The following is an 18467-nucleotide window of genomic DNA, read 5'->3' as shown; positions in this document are numbered from 1 at the left end:
GGGTTGTGTTTTGTGACACGTTTCACACGTCCATGCGATGAGAAAACATCACCCACCTCTCACATCACATCAAATAGCTAATATAGCTGATCACAAGCGAACAGTGTCGACCTTACACCACCCATCCTACACGGCTTGCGGAACAATCAGTAAGATTTAGCGGAAACGCCGACTGAAACCCCAAACAACTAGAGTTATTAAGATTATTAGAAGCACGTTTGGCTGTGACTAAATGTTTAAAATCCCATTTTTGCAGAGATTAAAGAAACTACTGAGCATTAGAGGTGCTGTTAGGCTGATTCAACCAGAGTTAAGCTATTAACTTCAGTCCTCAAGCTAAAATAACCAGCTGCTGGTTTGATTTTCAGCCCTGTGACAGACTGGTGACCTGTCCAGGGTGTCCCCTGCCTTCGTCAGCTGGGATAGGCTTCAGCACCCCCCGCGACCCTAGTGAGGATAAAGCAGTGTATAGAGAATGGATGGATGGATGGATGGTTTGATTTTCCTGTTTTTAATAGACACGAATGCTATGCAGCTTTTTCAATGAACTCCACAGAAACAAACAGTACAGTTCTCAAAATGTGAACAGGAGAGCTATTACTTATTTTTATCCTCAGCTGTGATGATGATAAAGTTGACAAGAGAATTAGTTGTTCAGGCAAGGAGGTCATCTATCTTGAAAATGTACTTGAATTGGCCACTGTAATAAGTTTCCGGACAAAAACAAAAACATACATATTTATTTAGCTTATTTCTACTCATTTCTATATATTTATTTCTTGTGTGTTTTTATTCGTTCTTTTATTATTCTTTTTTGTTTTGGTGTGCAACATTTTGGTGTGCAACATTTCACAATGTTGCGCTGTATATAGTTGTGTTTATTACAAATAGAGGTCTTCAAACTCTTGAAGCATTCAAATTTTTCCTTTAATTTGTCATTTGTCTGTATGTTTTTGAATTAATAAAGTGTCTATCATCTATCTATGTATCTATGTATCTATGTATGTATGTATGTATGTATCTATCTATCTATCTATCTATCTATCTCAGATGGGTCCAAAGATTCAATTTAAAAATCAGGATGTCATCCTTGTAATTATGATCTGCATGTTGATTTAACCATTTAACTTAAAGCACCACATTGCCCAATCCAGGGCACATGTACAGAAACTTTTCATCATTCCACTTTGCTCACATGACATGGTGCAGTCCGAATGAAAACCTCTGGAGCCGAAAAATTACACCAATGAAAAGCCACACAAACTACAGTTCCTCAAATGGCCACTTGAGGCTCACTCTAAAAGTGAATCAGCCCATATCAATATCCAACTTTACAGTAGAAATAACCGTTTAGCGTCTCTATAGCTAATTTGCCTGTTCGTGACAACTTTCTTTGGCTAATTATTATGGACTCTCCTGCTCAAGTTGTTTGGGGACTTGTTTAAGGGTGTGGCAGCTTTGAGTGACAGGAGACTCATCCATTCACATCTCATACACTCAAGCTGAGTGAGTCGGGCAGCAGCAAGATGATGAAACCTTGAGTCCCCACACTGATCTTCAAAACTTAGGTCCATCCATTTTTACATCCAGCCAATGATAAAGCATCATAGATCTGCTAGTTGTCGACACAAGGGTTGTCGTTCTAAATGCGGACATCTGCCATGACATCAAGATGAATGTGACAGTTACGGTACAACATTACTAGACATGTAATCATACATTTATTGACAATACTAAGGCTTCTGGGTATAGATTCAGACTGCCACCACATGTCTACCACATGTAGGCAGAAACTGCCTTGGGTACTGTGTCATTTTACAGTTCTCACACCCCCTTACCTTTCTGTAACCCTGCTCTGTGAGAATGACACAAATCTCAGTAAGCTGCATGTGTGGGAGTGGGAATGTCCATTTGTTGGTTGAATTTGTGAAGCTGTCACCATCAATATCACCATCATTTTCCTCCTTACATGGTGCTGTGACAGATATTTAGCCACAGTGTAAAGGAATTTTGCTGTGACGAGGTGAAGTCGACTCATCTACCCTTAAACTCCCTTGCTTTAGTCGCTTCCTGCATGGAAAACACCGCAGTTTGGTTTTAATCTGAATCTGTTTTTTTTTTCAATCTGAAGGCATTTGATTGAAAAGAGGTAGGAGGATGTGATAAGCCGTAACAAAGAAAGAAAATACCTCAGCAAAATACGCGTTTCCTGTTCAGTGGGTGGCACAGGCCGAGCTGACGAAGTTGTGGCTTTTGTGCATGACTCGGTAATATAGTGTGATATTGAAAGAAGGAACAGGCCACAGTTCCCATGGCTGTAATAAATATAGATTTACTGTTTACACACCAAATACTGCAAAACTATTCTTAGCTTTTCTGTCAACACTAATCCCCGCTTATATGAGTTATTTCTGAGAGGAGCTTGTTTGACACATTTGGTGCATCCACAGGATTCTAACATCAACTTCAAAGTCTCGCTAGCCTCCTAAACTTTTCTGATTTCCTTTTTCTCACCTAATAGCACACAGAAAGTCCTGCCCTGTCTATGACCTTCACTCTCTTGCCAACCAAAGGGAGAGAAAGTTTAGAAGTTGCAAGGAAATGAGTGTAACATGGGTGGGTGGGGGTAAACTCGAGACACAAGCGAAGGCGCTGGCCGTGAGAAAGTGGCATAGAGCCTTTATTGTCAGAGCCCCTGACTGAAACCACCGTATCGGCTATCAACCGCAGCAGCTAAACAGATAAACACCATAAAGCTGAATCTGTGGTCTGACCATGGAGCTGCTTTATGATGTGATGCTTCTCATTCTGTGATCGTTGACTCATTGTATTATTCAATGTACATCTACACTGTTGCTACTAGAGGCCTATTGAGAAGGTACTTGGATGGTACATACACACGTGGACAAATTGTTGGTACCCCTCAGTTAAAGAAGGAAAAACCCACAATTCTCACTGAAATCACTTGAAACTCACAAAAGTAACAATAAATAAAAATTTATTGAAAATTAAATAATCAAAAACAGCCATTACTTTTGAATTGTTGATTAACATAATTATTTAAAAAAACAAACTAATGAAACAGGCCTGGACAAAAATGATGGTACCTCTATAAAAGATTGAAAACTATTTGACCAGAGTGACATAATTAACTCAGGTGTGTCATTTAATTGACATCACAGGTGTTTCCAAACTCATAATCAGTCAGTCTGCCTATTTAAAGGGAGACAAGTAGTCACCCTGCTGTTTGGTGAAAAGGTGTGTACCACACTGAACATGGACAACAGAAAGCGAAGGAGAGAATTGTCCCAGGACATCCGAAAAAAAATGATAGACAAACATCTTAAAGGTAAAGGCTATAAGACCATCTCTAAACAGCTTGAAGTTCCTGTGACAACAGTGGCTCATATTATTCAGAAGTTCAAGACCCACGGGACAGTAGCCAACCTCCCTGGACGTGGCCGCAAGAGGAAAATTGATGACAAATTGAAGAGACGGATCGTTGGAATTGTATCCAAAGAGCCCAGAGCAACCTCCAAAGAAATTAAAGGTGAACTCCAAGGCCAAGGTACATCAGTGTCAGATCGCACCATTCGTCGTTGTTTGAGCCAAAGTGGACTTCATGGGAGATGACCAAGGAGGACACCACTGCTGAAAAAAACTCATAAAAAAGCCAGACTGGAATTTGCAAAAATGCATGTTGACAAGCCACAAAGCTTCTGGGAGAATGTCCTTTGGACAGATGAGACCAAACTGGAGCTTTTTGATAAGGCACATCAACTCTGTTCATAGACTCAAAAACCAAGCATACGAAGAAAAGAACACTGTCCCTACGGTGAAACATGGAGGAGGCTCAGTAATGTTTTGGGGCTGCTTTGCTGCATCTGGCACAGGGTGTCTTGAAAGTGTGCAAGGTACGATGAAATCTGAAGACTATCAAGGCATTCTGGAGAGAAATGTGCTGCCTAGTGTCAGAAAGCTTGGTCTCAGTCGCAGGTCATGGGTCTTCCAACAGGACAACCATCCAAAACACACAGCCAAAAACACCCAAGAATGGCTGAGAGAAAAGCGTTGGACTATTCTAAAGAGGCCTTCTATGAGCCCAGATCTGAATCCCATTGAACATATGTGGAAGGAGCTGAAACATGCCATTTGGAGAAGACACCCATCAAACCTGAGACAACTGGAGCTGTTTGCTCATGAGGAGTGGGCCAAAATACCTGTTGACAGCTGCAGAACGCTCATTGACAAATACAGAAATCGTTTAATTGCAGTGATTGCCTCAAAAGGTTGTGCAACAAAATATTAAGTTATGGGTACCATCATTTTTGTCCAGCCCTATTTCATTAGTTTGTTTTTTTATATAATTATGTTAATCAACAATTCAAAAGTGATGGCTGATTTTGATTATTTAATTTTCAATAAATTTTTATTTATTGTTACTTTTGTGAGTTTCAAGTGATTTCAGTGAGAATTGTGGGTTTTTCCTTCTTTAACTGAGGGGTACCAACAATTTTGTCGACGTGTGTACGCAAATATCTTGAAACATCATCTGCTTTGGTGTTTACTGACCCTAAACTATACATTCCTTTGAAGGAATTAATGTCAAGCTGTGAAAAATAAGCCACAAGTCTATCTATTTACCAAATCAACGTATTGTAGTGATATCAGAAAACCATTAAAGTATCATTTAGAGTTGGAGTTCTGTCAATGTGGTGAATTTATGTCCAATATTTATTGTTTTTGGGCTCCACCAACTGCCTTCTGCCGGGAAAATGCAATTAGAATGAACTTAAACAGTTTTAGCTGTTGTAGGGCAGGCTGAATCTTTGTGGGTCTTCTGACCACAAGAACTGCCCTTGTAGAACCTCTTTCATCTTTGGTTTTGATTGAGAAACAAAGGCGGAAAAATGTACCTACCTCGGTGCTGGTGCTTCTAAGCAACTCTCAACAACTACCGTGCAGGTTTTGACCTTCTAACATAACAAACCTTCCATCGTTCAACCTTCTAGACGCTCAAAGACCTGGAGGTAAGTGCAACACAGTTGATTAAATCAGATGTTTCCTCTGTTATGCTTTGCCATATCTCCTCTTATCTTCATTGTTTTACTTAAAGAAAATTAGAGGACTTTGATGAGTCAGGTTTTGAAAAGACTGATCAAATTATACAGTTGTGGTTAATATAGTTTTACTTACAGGCTCTGGTATGGGTCAGGGTGGAAAATAACTAGGTCTATATTCATCCATAATACAACTCAGACTAGGTAAAAACTTTAATTGATTATGCAAATTTGGTCATCTTTACACTAGATTAGTGTTTCTTTTTAATCAACAAATCTCAACAGCCTCCTTGACGCACCGTTTGTGTTTGTTGGCCTCCAGCGTTATAATTCTGCCATTGTCCCAGTCCATGTTGGCTGATTTTAAGTTTTGCTGTTCGCCAGTGACACAAACCAAACAAGAAAACTTAAATCATCTGATAAAAGACACGTCATCAACCAGTCAGACGAGGCTTCTGAGGACGCGTCAAAACATGTCAGCAAGGTAAAAACCATCCTTACTAAATCTTAATTTGTCAGTTCAAAAGAAATGCTAATCTAAAGTAAAAACTTGATTTTCTGAGGAGATTTTTGTCAGCATGCCAACGTCATCAACTCAGGTAGCTAATGTCCCACTCATACCATATTCCTTCTACATTTTTACCATACAATAGTAAGATTTTAAAACCCAGCATTGCAAATGAACATCTGAAGCACAGCAAAAACAAACTGAGCTTCTGCCTACATTCACACCTCTTTTCTTTCCCCCCATCCTACCCAGGTTTCAGGTTCCTAGAAAGGCAGTTTTCTTCCACCACGGAGGTAGCAAGAAGCCCCTGAACCCCCCAAAACAAATGAGGCAGAAACCCACCGAACCCACTGGCTCGTCTCGACTCCCTGCGCTGCTCTCGCCTGCTCTCACAGACAGCCCCTGGGAAAACGTTACAAGCCCCCCACCACATCAACCACACTGCTCTGACATGCCTGTCTTCATGCATTTCAAAGCAAACTCAGACTGTGTTTTATGCTGCTCTCACCAGGAGTCAAATGAGATGCCTGAAAAATACAGCCACACAGAAAGAAGCGTTGGTTTCTGTTTATATGCGGCCCTTGATGACTTGATTTCAATCAGAGGTCAGATTCAGGCTTTGTTTTTTGTTAATAGAAATGTATTTATGGAATACTTTTTCTTTTCTAAATTAGGTTAGTACAACTGTAAAAGGGGATTTGTGTATTTGCTGATGATCTTGATGGAGAAAATATTTAAGCAGAAGCTTAGCCCTTTTTCTTGCATTACAATAGTGTAAGTAGCACTTCCAAAATGAAGAGTAAAGTGACCACTTTTATTTTAATAATGTTTTTATGTTATACTTTGATTTTTTTATGACTGCCATTCCTCTAGATAGGAACTGCCATCTTCTAAGACTTTAAGCATTAGTGTAAAATTAAAACAGGTCATCTGCCATTAATGACATGTAAATATCTTGGCAGTCACTTTGCTAACAAGAAAAGTAACTCAGAGAGCGCAGTACACTGAAAGGGCTGCTCAGTTGTTGTACGATTTCTGATGGATAAGTCCAGATAAGTCAGCAGTGGTGGATTTGTAGTAGGATCGCAATCATTGGATCGTCAGCAGGCAGCTGACATAGCACTCACTTGTTGTCATAGTTACAATGACGCCATGCTATCTCGTGATGATACGGAAATCTTTAGCAATTCCATGGATCTAAATTATAAGCTGCATTACTGCCGAAATCTAATCAGGTGATCCTTGTGCCATTTCTGACCTTCCCTGACAATTTCATCCAAATCTGTTAGTCCGTTTTTGAGCAATGCTGCACACAGACAAACAGACAGACAATCATACACCAATCGTCACATAACTGTGATGGAGTAATAGCTTCCATGTGGTTAAAAACTGGTAGTACAGATAGGTCAATCAGATAAATGGCCAAATGACATGGTAGTCCTGACTCAGCAAGCATTTTGTTGTTGTTAGCTAAAGAAGTATGTCATCTGCATATACACAGATTTTATAGCCTAGCCGCGCTAGACAACCCACGGCAACGAATTTAATTCTCTGCCAGGGTGGGTCTAGTTACCCTCCATAAGGCTCGAGGCTGGATTCTCCTAAAACTGACCGGACCAATCACCATGAAGTGTAGAGTCAGAAGGTGGGCGTAACGAAGTGACGACAGAGGCGTGACGATTCTGACAGAAACAACCGGCGCACAATAAACAGTTATCTTTCGACTCGGCTTTGGCCACAGCCCTTAAAGATTTGAAGCTAAAATTCAACTTGAAAGATAAACAAAGGACGGCACTGAAGTGTTTCATTGAGAAGAAAGACGTATTTGGACTTATGCCGACGGGATATGGCAAATCCTTAATATACCAGTTGGCTCCGCTGGTTGGGAAGCTAATGGGACTTAGCCACAATCCGCCGGTGCTCTCGGAACTACGTCAGCCTATTCGTTGCGCTGATTGGTTGTATACCTACCCAATTGCTGCAGAGTTATTTGATAGACAACCTTTTAGCCCGCCTCCCTCCCTGTCGAGCTTCCCTAGACCCTTGTGCCGTCAGAAACATGGGTATAGCGTGGCTAGGCTACGGATTTTAGGCACTTTTAATTAAATTTGATAAAGCACATTCTTGAAAAATGGAGCCTGCCAGCAGTGTAGCAAAGTATAGACTGTAAAGACTATCCTGCAGCTTTACCATCTGGTCCTGAATAGCATTGTTCTACATAAAGAATAAAGATTTTCTTGCTTGTGAGTTCTTCGATACATCCAAGGGCATTAAAGGGCTCTATTGTTAAATGTAGGTGAAAATTTAACTGATCTTCGGTTTGCACTGCGTTTCACTGTGTAGGATTCAGATCGAGCTGAAAAGTTTGTTGATCTCTTATCTGTGTTGCCCATCTGCCTTTGCCTTCGGTATGACTGGTTGTTGTTTTTTCCTGTTATGATCCTGAAACCAGGATGTGTCGTGTTTCTTTCAAAATTGAATTCTGCAGTGCAGTGAGACTTAATATTTTTCTCCAGTGTTTCTATTCCTTTATTTTTCTTTTCTTTATGGAAGGAAAAGTTCAACATTTTTATACACATGGTCCACCATTTCCCTTGTCATAGGTTCGTAATATAAAACACTCATTCTCAGACACCAACATTATTACATTGAGAAGGAGAGAATTTTTTTTTATCTTTTACTTAATGACATATTTTTGAGGAAAACCTTTCCATCATCCTTTCAGCAGAAATGGGCTGTGTCTGCATCATGGCCTCGCATGGAAAAGAATTGTCAGAGAAATTTCAAAATCAGATTGTGAGATCTCACAAAGATGGAAGAGGATGCAGGAAGATCGGTGACCAGATAAAAATCTGCTGAAACACAGTTACAGCAGCATTTAGAGGTGTAAAATCAGTCATCGCGCCATTAACTAGAGCTGCAGAAGTTGTTCCAGCAAACATCCTTGGTTGCTCTTCAGTTAAAGATGCAAGATAATAGCTTGTCTGATGAATCCTGGGAGCAAATTCCTTGGTCAGGTGAGACCAAGATATACCAAAATACTCACTGATAAGATCATTTCCGGCATGTAGAAATTTAGCAGAGAAGGAACAATGGTGCATGGCAACCATCCAAAGTGTTAAAATGACACAAGGGTTTCTGAAGTCGAAAAAAGTGAAAACTATGACCTGGACCAGGGTCTCATGTGACTTCAACAGAACATCTTTGAGTAGACATACGAAGATCTGAGACAATGAAACATTAAAATATAAGTCTTAAAAGATGTAGTAAATTTTGTTGAATTGAGTTCCCACTGTGGTGTAGAAATGATAAATTATATCAATTCTAAATGAGCACTGTTAGTTTTTACTTTCACATGAGAGCAAATACGCTACTGCTCGAAGTGATGCAATATTGAGTGGCGATATCATCACTGACATTTAAGTGATATTGCACAGGGGTGTCCTCACTGCTGTTGTACACTGTAGGTTCTGTGTTTAAAATGAAGGTGACACAAAAAGGAAGAGAGAAAATCTGCCCCGACTCACAGATGAACTGTGTAGGATGATTGGATACCACATAAAAAACATACACAAAGAAACCTAAAGACATGTTGATGTGTAACTGGCATCTTAAAAGTAAAGGTCCACATGTTCACATGAGAACGATGAGATGTTCAAACTTTCCAGAGGATGCTCAGTCTATTTAGAGTCCTCCCACATGAACAGACGTTGTGCTGTGAATCCAACAGTGACACAAACCTGTGAATCCCACAGTACAAAGGTTTCATCTTGACTTTGGTGTCACAACTTCTTCATTCACTGTGTCCCCCAGAGTGTCAGTTGACCAAACATGTGGAGATGCTGACATGTTTCATACTTGTAAGAATGAGGGTGTCAACGAAGGTAAAAGCTTCAAAAAAATCTGCTTTTTTCAACATTCCTGCCGGTATTTTACATTATAATCTGAACAGTTTTGCAACTTTAGCAAACTTTTGGGACTTTTTTGTCCTCCTGAGCATCGGATCAAACTCTCCCGAGCAGATTCTCAAAATCAAATCAAATCTCTTGGTGTCATCATGTCATCAGTTGATGGGTGTGAGAAAGAGAAAAGGGGACGTTGCGAGCAACAAGGACGCAAGAAACACTCAGCATTCAGCTGTGCATTAAAGAGGTAAGTCGCTGGAATTTTCTTGTTATTTTGTCGTAGTTATGTTGAATTTATATCTTTTAAAATATTTTGTAATGCACTTAAAACATGACAAATGCATTTTTTTGTCACACTTTCGTGCAATAGCAGGTTGTAGATGAAATAACTTTACAGAATCACCAAGTTAAATAAATATTAGAAGAACACACAAAGTGTTCATTAAGAATTACTGGGAAAAGTTTGAAGTTTAGAAGAGCAGCTATGTGGTGTCGAGCTCTTGAGTTGTCTCGTTTAGTTTTTCTTTCAGGCTTTCCTCTTCCTTATTTAACTAAGGAACTGATATAAAGTGAAAATATTCACAATTGTGATATCAGTTTCAAATATTTAGCATCTAGGACCAAGTATTAATGTGTTAAATACTCGGATCGAGCGTTTGTTTGAATTTGGAAACATACAAATCACAGTTTCAAATTCAAAATCACTCTGCTGTTGTTTCTAAATATCTAAATGTGACAAAAGCAGTTCAAATGGGAGTATAAAAGCAGCATCAGTTTAGAAAGATGTCTGATGCCACAGCGGGGTTATCCTCAGTGAAAGCCCTGAAACTTTGGTGCAGGTGGTGGCTTGTATTTGCTGAGGAAACCTCAATCTTTGGCATTGTAACTGAACAACAGGTGTGCACCATCTGAGTGCACCATGCTCTAAAAAGTGACATGAAAGAGTCGACTTTTCGCTCCTGCAGGGCTCAGCTTTGTGACTGCTCTGCCATGCCACGGTCGTTTCTCGTTAAGAGCAAAAGGACTCATCTGCTCAGCTCCTTCAAGGACTCCTTCAGACAGCAGTCCAAACCGGACGCTGAGGAGCCCGCGACGGTGATGCAAGACGGCAGGAACCGTCAAGATGCTGTGCAGCCTTTATCCCCCACGTTAGGGGTCAAAGAGGCTCTGTCTGAAGCCTGCTCATCCTGGAGTGGGATTCAATCCAGTGACGCCCCTGCAGATGATCTTTCAGGTAAGTAATGATGTTGTTTTTAAAATTTTGTGCCACTTTAATGACAGTAAATATGTTTTCTCTCGATTGTATGTGAACGTGGCTGGTGATGAATGTGACAAAATTACATGAAGCTGATTATTCTACACCAGGGGTGCCAAACATGCGGCCCACAGGCCAAAATCGGTCGTCCAGAGGGTCCAACCCGGCCCTCAGACTGTAAAAATTACAGAGAAGACATTAACTGCAGATTGTAAATTTGTAAAACTATGATTTTAAAATAGTTTCAAGATCACGACAAGTTGTTTTGATCATCAAGCAAAATACTACATTGCTCATTGTTCTATTGTCATTTGTGTCTCATTTTTAATGTTTTGTCTCGTTTTTGCAGTTTTTTGTCTCTTATTTGTCTGACTTTTCCCGCTTGTCTCATATTTTTGTCGTTTTGTGTTATGTTTTGTCTCACTTGTTTTGATGGTCTATTTTTTTGTCTCTTTCTTTTTTGGTCATTTTTTGTCTCATTTGTGCCATTTGTATAATTTCTTGTTTCGTTTTTGTCAATTTTTTGTTGCTTTGTAACTTTTTTGGGTAATTTTTTTGTCTATTTTTAGTTTTGTCTCGTGTCAGTTGTCTCATTTTTTGTCTAGATTTTGTCGTCTTGCGTCTCCTTTTTATAATATTTTGTCTTGTTTTTGTCGTTTTTTTGTCATTTTGATCATAAAGTAAAATACTAGATCGTTCAGTTCCAGATGACTAAATGTTTTGTGTCTTGATAGATCCACTGTGATCTGTAAGTTGTAATGTGCAAATGATAAACTGAGAAATATTGTCATTGAAATTTAATTTAGTTTTCTTAAGAAATTTCTGGTTGTTCATAATGTTTTGTAAAATGATCATTCCTTAAACGTGAACATTTTCAGAATGTACTGTTTTGCACTAAAACAAAGGAAACTTTTGGAGTTGTGGGTATTTACGGGTTATTATGCAGTGATTTTACTGATCACTGAAGATCAAATTGGACTGAATGTGGCCCCTGAACTAGAATGAGTTTGACACTCCTGTTCTATACTCAAGGCCACAAAAGTAAAGCAACAGAGAATTGTTCAGTTCTTTCTATTTCTATCCTCATTTCATTTTTTATTTTTTTTTTTACCAAAGCCCCAGCGGAGAAAGGAGATGCTCCTCCCCTGGTCTCGCCGTGGTCTTCCAACAGACACCAGGCGTCCGACAGAGAGCGAGAGCTGGAGAAGCTGGTCTTCATGTTGGTCAACCACACATCCCACACCGACCTTAAATCCCCCGTCAGCGAATGTCCGCTGTGTGAAAAGGTAGGAGGCCTCAGTTATCTCATGTCCTTACAATATCTGTCCATATCAGCCGAGGATGAAAAAGAAGAAACCAGAGTGAGGAGATTTACCAAACATAACCACTTATTTCAAGAATATAAATGGTCACTTTTGTCATTGTAGCTTAGATAAAGATCCCTGAATTTTCAATATTTAGGCGTTATGAAAACAGTGCATGGAAAAGTAGTTATATTAGCTTTAAAATATCTATAAAAGTGAATGTAAAAACTCAACTCTTGGACAGAATACATGAATATGTCTCCTTATTTCTTAACGATCTCAAATGTACCTTCGACATGTCTCAGCTAGCCAACAACAATTGGTGCTCTTCTGATATTTGAAGAACTTTGTTGCTTTCCAGCAGGGTGTTAATGCTTTTGCCAGCAGCCAGTGAGTCTAGCTTGGCATAAAGACATAAATAAATTAGGCTCAAACAGCCTGAAGTCAACCTGGCTTGATCCTACTGTACCAAAATAAAAGCCCACCTACATAAGCACAACACTAACGGAATTTGTACAATGAATTATACGACTGTTTCCTGGAGCCACCCAACCAGCGGAAACAGCAAGAAAGGGTGTAAACCAGTGCTGCAGACAGTGAGCTCCGCTGAAAATATGATTTGTGAAACTTTGGGGTTCCTTGATGCTGTTGTTGCCACTTTTCTGTGTCTTCATCATCCTGGATCAGACGTAAAATGTGGCTATTATTGACTCCAGGAGGGAGATTTCTCACTGATTTACTCGGATAAAGGCAACTTTTTTTGTAAACTTTACTCACTTCGACTTAAACATTAGAATAAAGAAAATCCTTCTTGATTTAAAACATTGTAGAATAAACAGAGGGACAAAGTCAAACCTCCATGGCTTTGAAATCGGTTCATCGATTTTCTTATCATTTATATTTGTAAATCGCTAAAATGTTGGATAAAGTTGAATCAAATCTGTTGTGTCTGATCATGTAATTTGCACATCGCTGCACCAGCCAACAGTTTAAATCTGCAAATTGCAGTTTCTACGCTTTGTACTTCAATTTTACACTTTCAATACAGATAAACAGCATAATGTGTTAATTAATGAGCCATAGAGGGGCTGCATTTAGAAGGATCTGCGGTTGGTTTCAGTCTTTGTACGAAGCTATGCTCCCTATCTGGTAGTTGTAGTGCAGTGATGGAAAATAACGAGGTAAGTAAGTACATTTACTCACTGTACAAAATGCAGTTTAGTGATATTTGTAGGGGTTTTTACTTTCTACTCCACTACATTTAACTGGCACTTTGAAGATGAACATTTTACATCATGGACAATGTAGCACATTTTTTAAAGACAACACATTGTAAAGGATTAAAGCAGAAATTTATAAGCTTTTTATCTTCACAAATGGTTCCACATCGGGTCTTTTTTTTTCTAGTTAATGTTCAGGTAATCCAGTCTCTCACCAAAATCAAACTCTAAAGGTTTGATTAAAACTGAAACAGATTTATCTATCAGCATTTTGTTTTGTTCCTCTCCCATTAATCATGTTTGGGGTCTTTAGACTGATCTGCTGTATATTAAACTGGATGTAAAGTAGTTTAAACTATAATAATATATCAGTCAGTGAGAGCTAATCAGGACTTTTTAGTGCTTTAGCTACATTTTTCTCCTAATACTTTTACTGAAGATTTTTCATTCACTATACGTGGACTTAAGCGTTTTTACGTTGCTGTATTGACACTTCAGTAAAGGATCTGACTACCACTGGCTGTGTCTGAGAAACAACTGTTGTTAAATGGTACCAATCTTCTCCTTTATGGGTCTTTCCAGAATTGGAGGACATTTGGGCTTCAAAATGTTTGAAAACTAAACCTTCTCTTTAACAATTTTCTGAGACATTTCATCAGTAACGGTTAATAAACTGTCAGAGGCTTGATTGGCTCAGCTTACACATCAGTGGCATCATTTTTTCCCCCCATGTTTTATTTATTGTTTGCTAACCCTACTCTAATCACAGTAACAGGGTTGCTAATCCATGCTAATGTTAGCTTTTTCTCAGCAGTAGAGGCTAGATGTTTAGCTAGCCGTTACTGACCAAGAGGACAAGAGGATGGAAAAAAGTCAAGAAAAAAAGCAAAAAAAAAAACTTGTCATATTCTGATAATGTGCATAACAGGGTTACATGAGGTAGAGTGACACATTCAATCAAGGCTGACAATGTAATGATAATATGAAAAATAGAAGAGAGGACATAGCTTTGCTCTACCCATTCTTTTGGAAAACTGATGATGTAAATGACAAAAACAAGACAGAAAATGCAAGAAACAAGACACAAAATGCTAAATACAAGACATAAAATGACAGAAATGACACAGAAAACGACAAAAAGACACAAAATGATTAAAACAATGACAGAAATAAGACACAAAACAAAAACAAGCAAAACGGCAGAAAGAAAACAAAAAGACTAAGACAAGATGGCTTAAGATAGCTTTGTTCGATCCATTCTTTTGGAAAACTGATGACGATAATTCCAGCATTTCATGTGATTCACTGTTTTCTTCTCTTACCAGCTAAAAAGGTTATGTTAACAGGGTTGTTGTGGAACACATGCACATTAATGACTTTTTAAAACATTATGTTGATTAAAAAATGTTTCCACAATTACAAGAGACAATGAAAAAATAATGGGAAAAAAAATGAGGTTAAGGTTTCATTTTAACAGTTTTATTTGAGATTCAATTTGGTCATTTTTGGTTTGGGACAAGAGAAAATGGCATTTTAGGGGGAACTCCAGATTTATTTGGTATTTCAAACACATTTTCAAACATTATTTTCTTCGAGTTTTTTTATTGTTAGTCTCAGGAAAAGTAAACGTACATAACAACTGCATGTTTTAGTGTTTTGTACATGGATTATTTGGAATTTGATGAGTAAAATGTCCTCCAACTTTTGCTCTCAGTCTCTTTCAGAAGTGCAGCTATCAAGAGGTGGTCTGCAGCCTCATGTCTACAACGCCCTGTCTGTCCCACTGACTTTATCACCCACAGCCACAGACATGCCTCACATGGGCTTTGGCTTCAGAGCGGTTGGCAGCTACGGCAGAGCAAAGGTACAGTACAGTTAGAATATTTACATCTTTTTAAGTGTCTCATTATCACAAGCTCTGAAAGACTTTCTGTCTGCGTGGCATCCAGGAGCGTACCTTTGGCTGCAAGGTTTGCGGAAAAGTGTTCAAGCGCTCGTCCACCCTGTCCACACACCTCCTCATCCACTCGGACACCCGGCCTTACCCCTGCCAGTACTGCGGGAAGAGATTCCACCAGAAGTCAGACATGAAGAAACACACCTTCATCCACACAGGTAAGTGAAGGCAACACTTAAAGAGCCGTGTTCCCTTCAAACCCGTCATCTGAAACCCGGTGTCCTGCCCTCTCTTCTGGCCTCAGGTGAGAAACCACACATCTGCAAAGTGTGCGGGAAAGGATTCAGCCAGAGCTCCAACCTCATCACCCACAGCAGAAAGCACGGCAGCTACCGGCCGTTCAGCTGCCCCCGCTGTCAGCACAGCTTCCAGCGCAGGGTGGACCTGCAGCGCCACCAAGAGACTCAGTGTGGCTATGGACACCTGTACACTCCAATCTGAGGGCAGGAAGCGATGGCAACACTTTGAGAAATGGCATCTGTATATAATAATAACATTCACTATTGTAAAAGTCAGGAAGAAAACATCAATTCAATGATAGCATGCATTTTGTATAAATAAAGCTGTACTGGTTTGCTTAAGGAACATCATTTTATCATCCTTGTGTTTGTGTGAAGTTGAGAAACTCTGTGATCTTTATTAAGAAAGCAAAGCAAAAGTTATTCACAAATAATACTGGGGATGTTTACAAAGGATGTGCCAGACAGCAGTGTTCTTAAAGTAACAATAATCAGTCATTTTGAGAGATTACTTCCCTTAAAAAGTTGTGCGATCGCAGTGTGTATGTGTGTGTGCGATTGCCCCATTATATCCTGATGGAGACGACTGATGATGATCCACTCACAGGATGCACTGACTTCTGCAAGTCTATTTTAAAATTACTTTCTGTGAACGAAAGAAAAACACACCTGTGAATTTGTAACACCATTTCCACAGTACGCCTGATTAAAAGGTACATTGATCAATATTTTTAGATAAACCATACACTAGCTCTCAAAAGTTTGGAGTCATCCAGACAATTTTATGTTTTCCAGGAAAACTCATGAGCTAATATAATTGCACAAGGGTTTTCTAATCATCAATTAGCCTTTCAGCACCATTAGCTAACACAATGTAGCATTAGAACACAGGAGTGATGGTTGCTGGAAATGTTCCTCTGTACCTCTATGGAGATATTCCATTAAAAATCAGCTGTTTCCATCTAGAATAATCATTCAGCAATGTCTAGATGGGACTTCTGATCAATTTAATGTTATCTTCATTGAAAAATAAACCGCTTTTCTTTCAAAAATAAGGACATTTCTAAGTGTCCCCAAATGTCAAACGACTGTTATGTGAAGGCTGTTTCTTACAGGAACAAAGCCACTGATAATAATCTACAGCTCAGTACTTCCTCACAGCTGTACTCAGCATTTCACCACTTCCCCACGTGCAGCTTTAATGTTATTGCATTAAACTTCTCTATTTTATCAGATATTTTTAGAAAACTTCTACTCTGCTCTGGAGCTTGTAGCTGCAAAGGAGTGACTTACAAAACCGAGCAAAGAGTGAATCCTGAACTTACATTCATGAAGGGAGCAGTTACAGAAGAGGACTAATTCTCAATCAAATGGCTTCATATCATTGTTGTTCTGTTTCTGCTTTAACTGGTGCTTTTTAAAAATACGCCAATGTTAAGAGTTCTGGGCAACTCAATCAAAAGTTTCCAGTGTTTTCTAATGCTTTAAATGAGTTTTAATAGATGGGATTATTATGTAAAGTATTACACAGTCTCAGGGGGTCTACGTAGGAGCTCTCTGACAGTCATTGCACTTGGGATAAAAGCTGCAGTTTGTATGAAAGACAAGTATATATTTTTATTTTAATACCATATATTAATTGACAATAACTTTCCTGAATCAAGAATTTAAATAAATCTGTGATATTTACAGAAGAGAGTAGAACAATTGAAGGACCTTACATCAATTGCAATGCTGTTAGTAGTGCTCTGTCATTTTTCTGAGGGTATTTTCTTTCTGCAGATCTTTGCCTGAGGGGTTGTGCTAGCCTAGCCGCGCTAGACCCATGCTCTGAAGACGGAAGGGTCTAGGCACGCTGGACAGGGAGGGAGGCGGGCTAAAAGGTTGTCTATCAAATCACTCTGCAGCAATTGGGTAGGTATACAACCAATCAGCGCAACGAATAGGCTCCTAGAGCGCTGGAAATCAGAGGATGCGGTAGTTCGGTGAAGCCTTATTTATACAGTCAATGGGTGATGCTCAAGTATATTAGACATGTTAACAGAAAGATTATTCAGAGTTGGTGCTAATGGAGCTCAACGACTGTTGTCGTTTTTGTTGTCGACCCTGGCAGAGAATTAAATTCGTTGCCGTGGGTTGTCTAGCGCGGCTAGGCTAGTTGTTTCCGGTTGTTTCTGTCAGAATCGTTGCGCCTCTGTCGTCACTTAGTTACGCCCGCCTTCTGACTCTACACTTCATGGTGATTGGTCCGGCCAGTTTTAGGAGCATCCAACCTCGAGCCTTATGGAGGGTAACTAGACCCACCCTGGCAGAGAATTAAATTCGTTGCTGTGGGTTGTCTAGTGCGGCTAGGCTAGGGTTGTGCTGCTTTACGTTTAAAATACAAAACAAAAGTGCTCTACTGGATTCAAGTTAAGTGACATATTTGGTCACAATTTTCACTTCTTTAGAGACTCTTTTGTGATTCTGGTAGTGTGCTTTGCATCGTTATCGTGTTGTGTTATTCCTCATCTTGTCCAACACCTTTTGGCTCATGCAGCTCCATATCATCCACCTCTGTGCTTCACTGCTGGGAATATACATTCACTGTAGCAGTCCTAAACAGGGTCACACCTGGACCCCATCTGAGTTTAACTAATTTATCTCGGTCTCATCTGACCACAGCATGTGCTCCCAATATTCATCAGACTTTGTTTTATGTTCTTTAGTGCCAATGAATAAACAACTCGTTTTCTTTCCTACCACTGGTTCTATAACTCCTGATTACTGCTGCAAGTAATCATTTTCAGTTGGTCATTGATTTTCCTGTATCGCTTTTTTGTGAATTCTAATAATCAGATTTTTACTCTGCCAAAGAATGAGGTGGAGTTATGTGACGATCGGCGTATGTTTGTCCTTCCGTCTGTCTGTGCGCAACTTTACTCAAAAATAGACCAACAGATTTGGATGAAATTTTCAGGGAAGGTCAGAAATGACACAAGGACCAACTGATACGATTTTGGCAGTGATGCAGCTTATA

General features: G+C 39.4%; 1 protein-coding gene and 1 long non-coding RNA gene across 3 annotated transcripts; one reads left to right on the top strand and one right to left on the bottom strand.

The window, feature by feature from the left end:
- Positions 1 to 11627: 11627 nt before the first annotated feature.
- LOC110962782 (zinc finger protein Gfi-1b-like) lies at positions 11628 to 16788 on the top strand. Of its 2 annotated transcripts, XM_051941136.1 has the most exons (4): positions 11628 to 12014; positions 14967 to 15116; positions 15202 to 15367; positions 15454 to 16788. In XM_051941136.1, exons 1-4 carry the CDS (start codon positions 11730 to 11732, stop codon positions 15648 to 15650), a joined length of 798 nt encoding a protein of 265 aa, XP_051797096.1. In that variant the 5' UTR covers positions 11628 to 11729; the 3' UTR covers positions 15651 to 16788. The 2 variants fall into 2 exon arrangements, with proteins under 2 accessions (XP_051797096.1, XP_051797097.1); XM_051941137.1 differs by lacking the exon at positions 11628 to 12014 and having other exon boundaries at positions 14934 to 15116.
- On the bottom strand, positions 14710 to 15352 carry LOC127531552 (uncharacterized). Its single transcript, XR_007938683.1, has 2 exons — positions 15210 to 15352; positions 14710 to 15100 (listed from the first exon to the last, which is right to left on the bottom strand). It is a non-coding gene; the product is annotated as an uncharacterized LOC127531552 (long non-coding RNA).
- Positions 16789 to 18467: the final 1679 nt, after the last annotated feature.

This window comes from Acanthochromis polyacanthus, chromosome 21, assembly GCF_021347895.1.
Source record: "Acanthochromis polyacanthus isolate Apoly-LR-REF ecotype Palm Island chromosome 21, KAUST_Apoly_ChrSc, whole genome shotgun sequence".
Lineage (NCBI taxonomy): Eukaryota > Metazoa > Chordata > Actinopteri > Pomacentridae > Acanthochromis > Acanthochromis polyacanthus.
Note: the sequence above shows the minus strand (reverse complement) of the source record. Positions and strands in the feature narration are given on the sequence as shown.

Coding starts and splice junctions, on each gene's coding strand:
- LOC110962782 (XM_051941136.1), top strand. CDS start 11,730: ATGAGTTTGACACTCCTGTTCTATACTCAAGGCCACAAAAGTAAAGCA. Junction 12,015..14,966: donor AATGTCCGCTGTGTGAAAAG/GTAGGAGGCCTC, acceptor TTTTGCTCTCAG/TCTCTTTCAGAAGTGCAGCT. Junction 15,368..15,453: donor ACACACCTTCATCCACACAG/GTAAGTGAAGGC, acceptor TTCTGGCCTCAG/GTGAGAAACCACACATCTGC.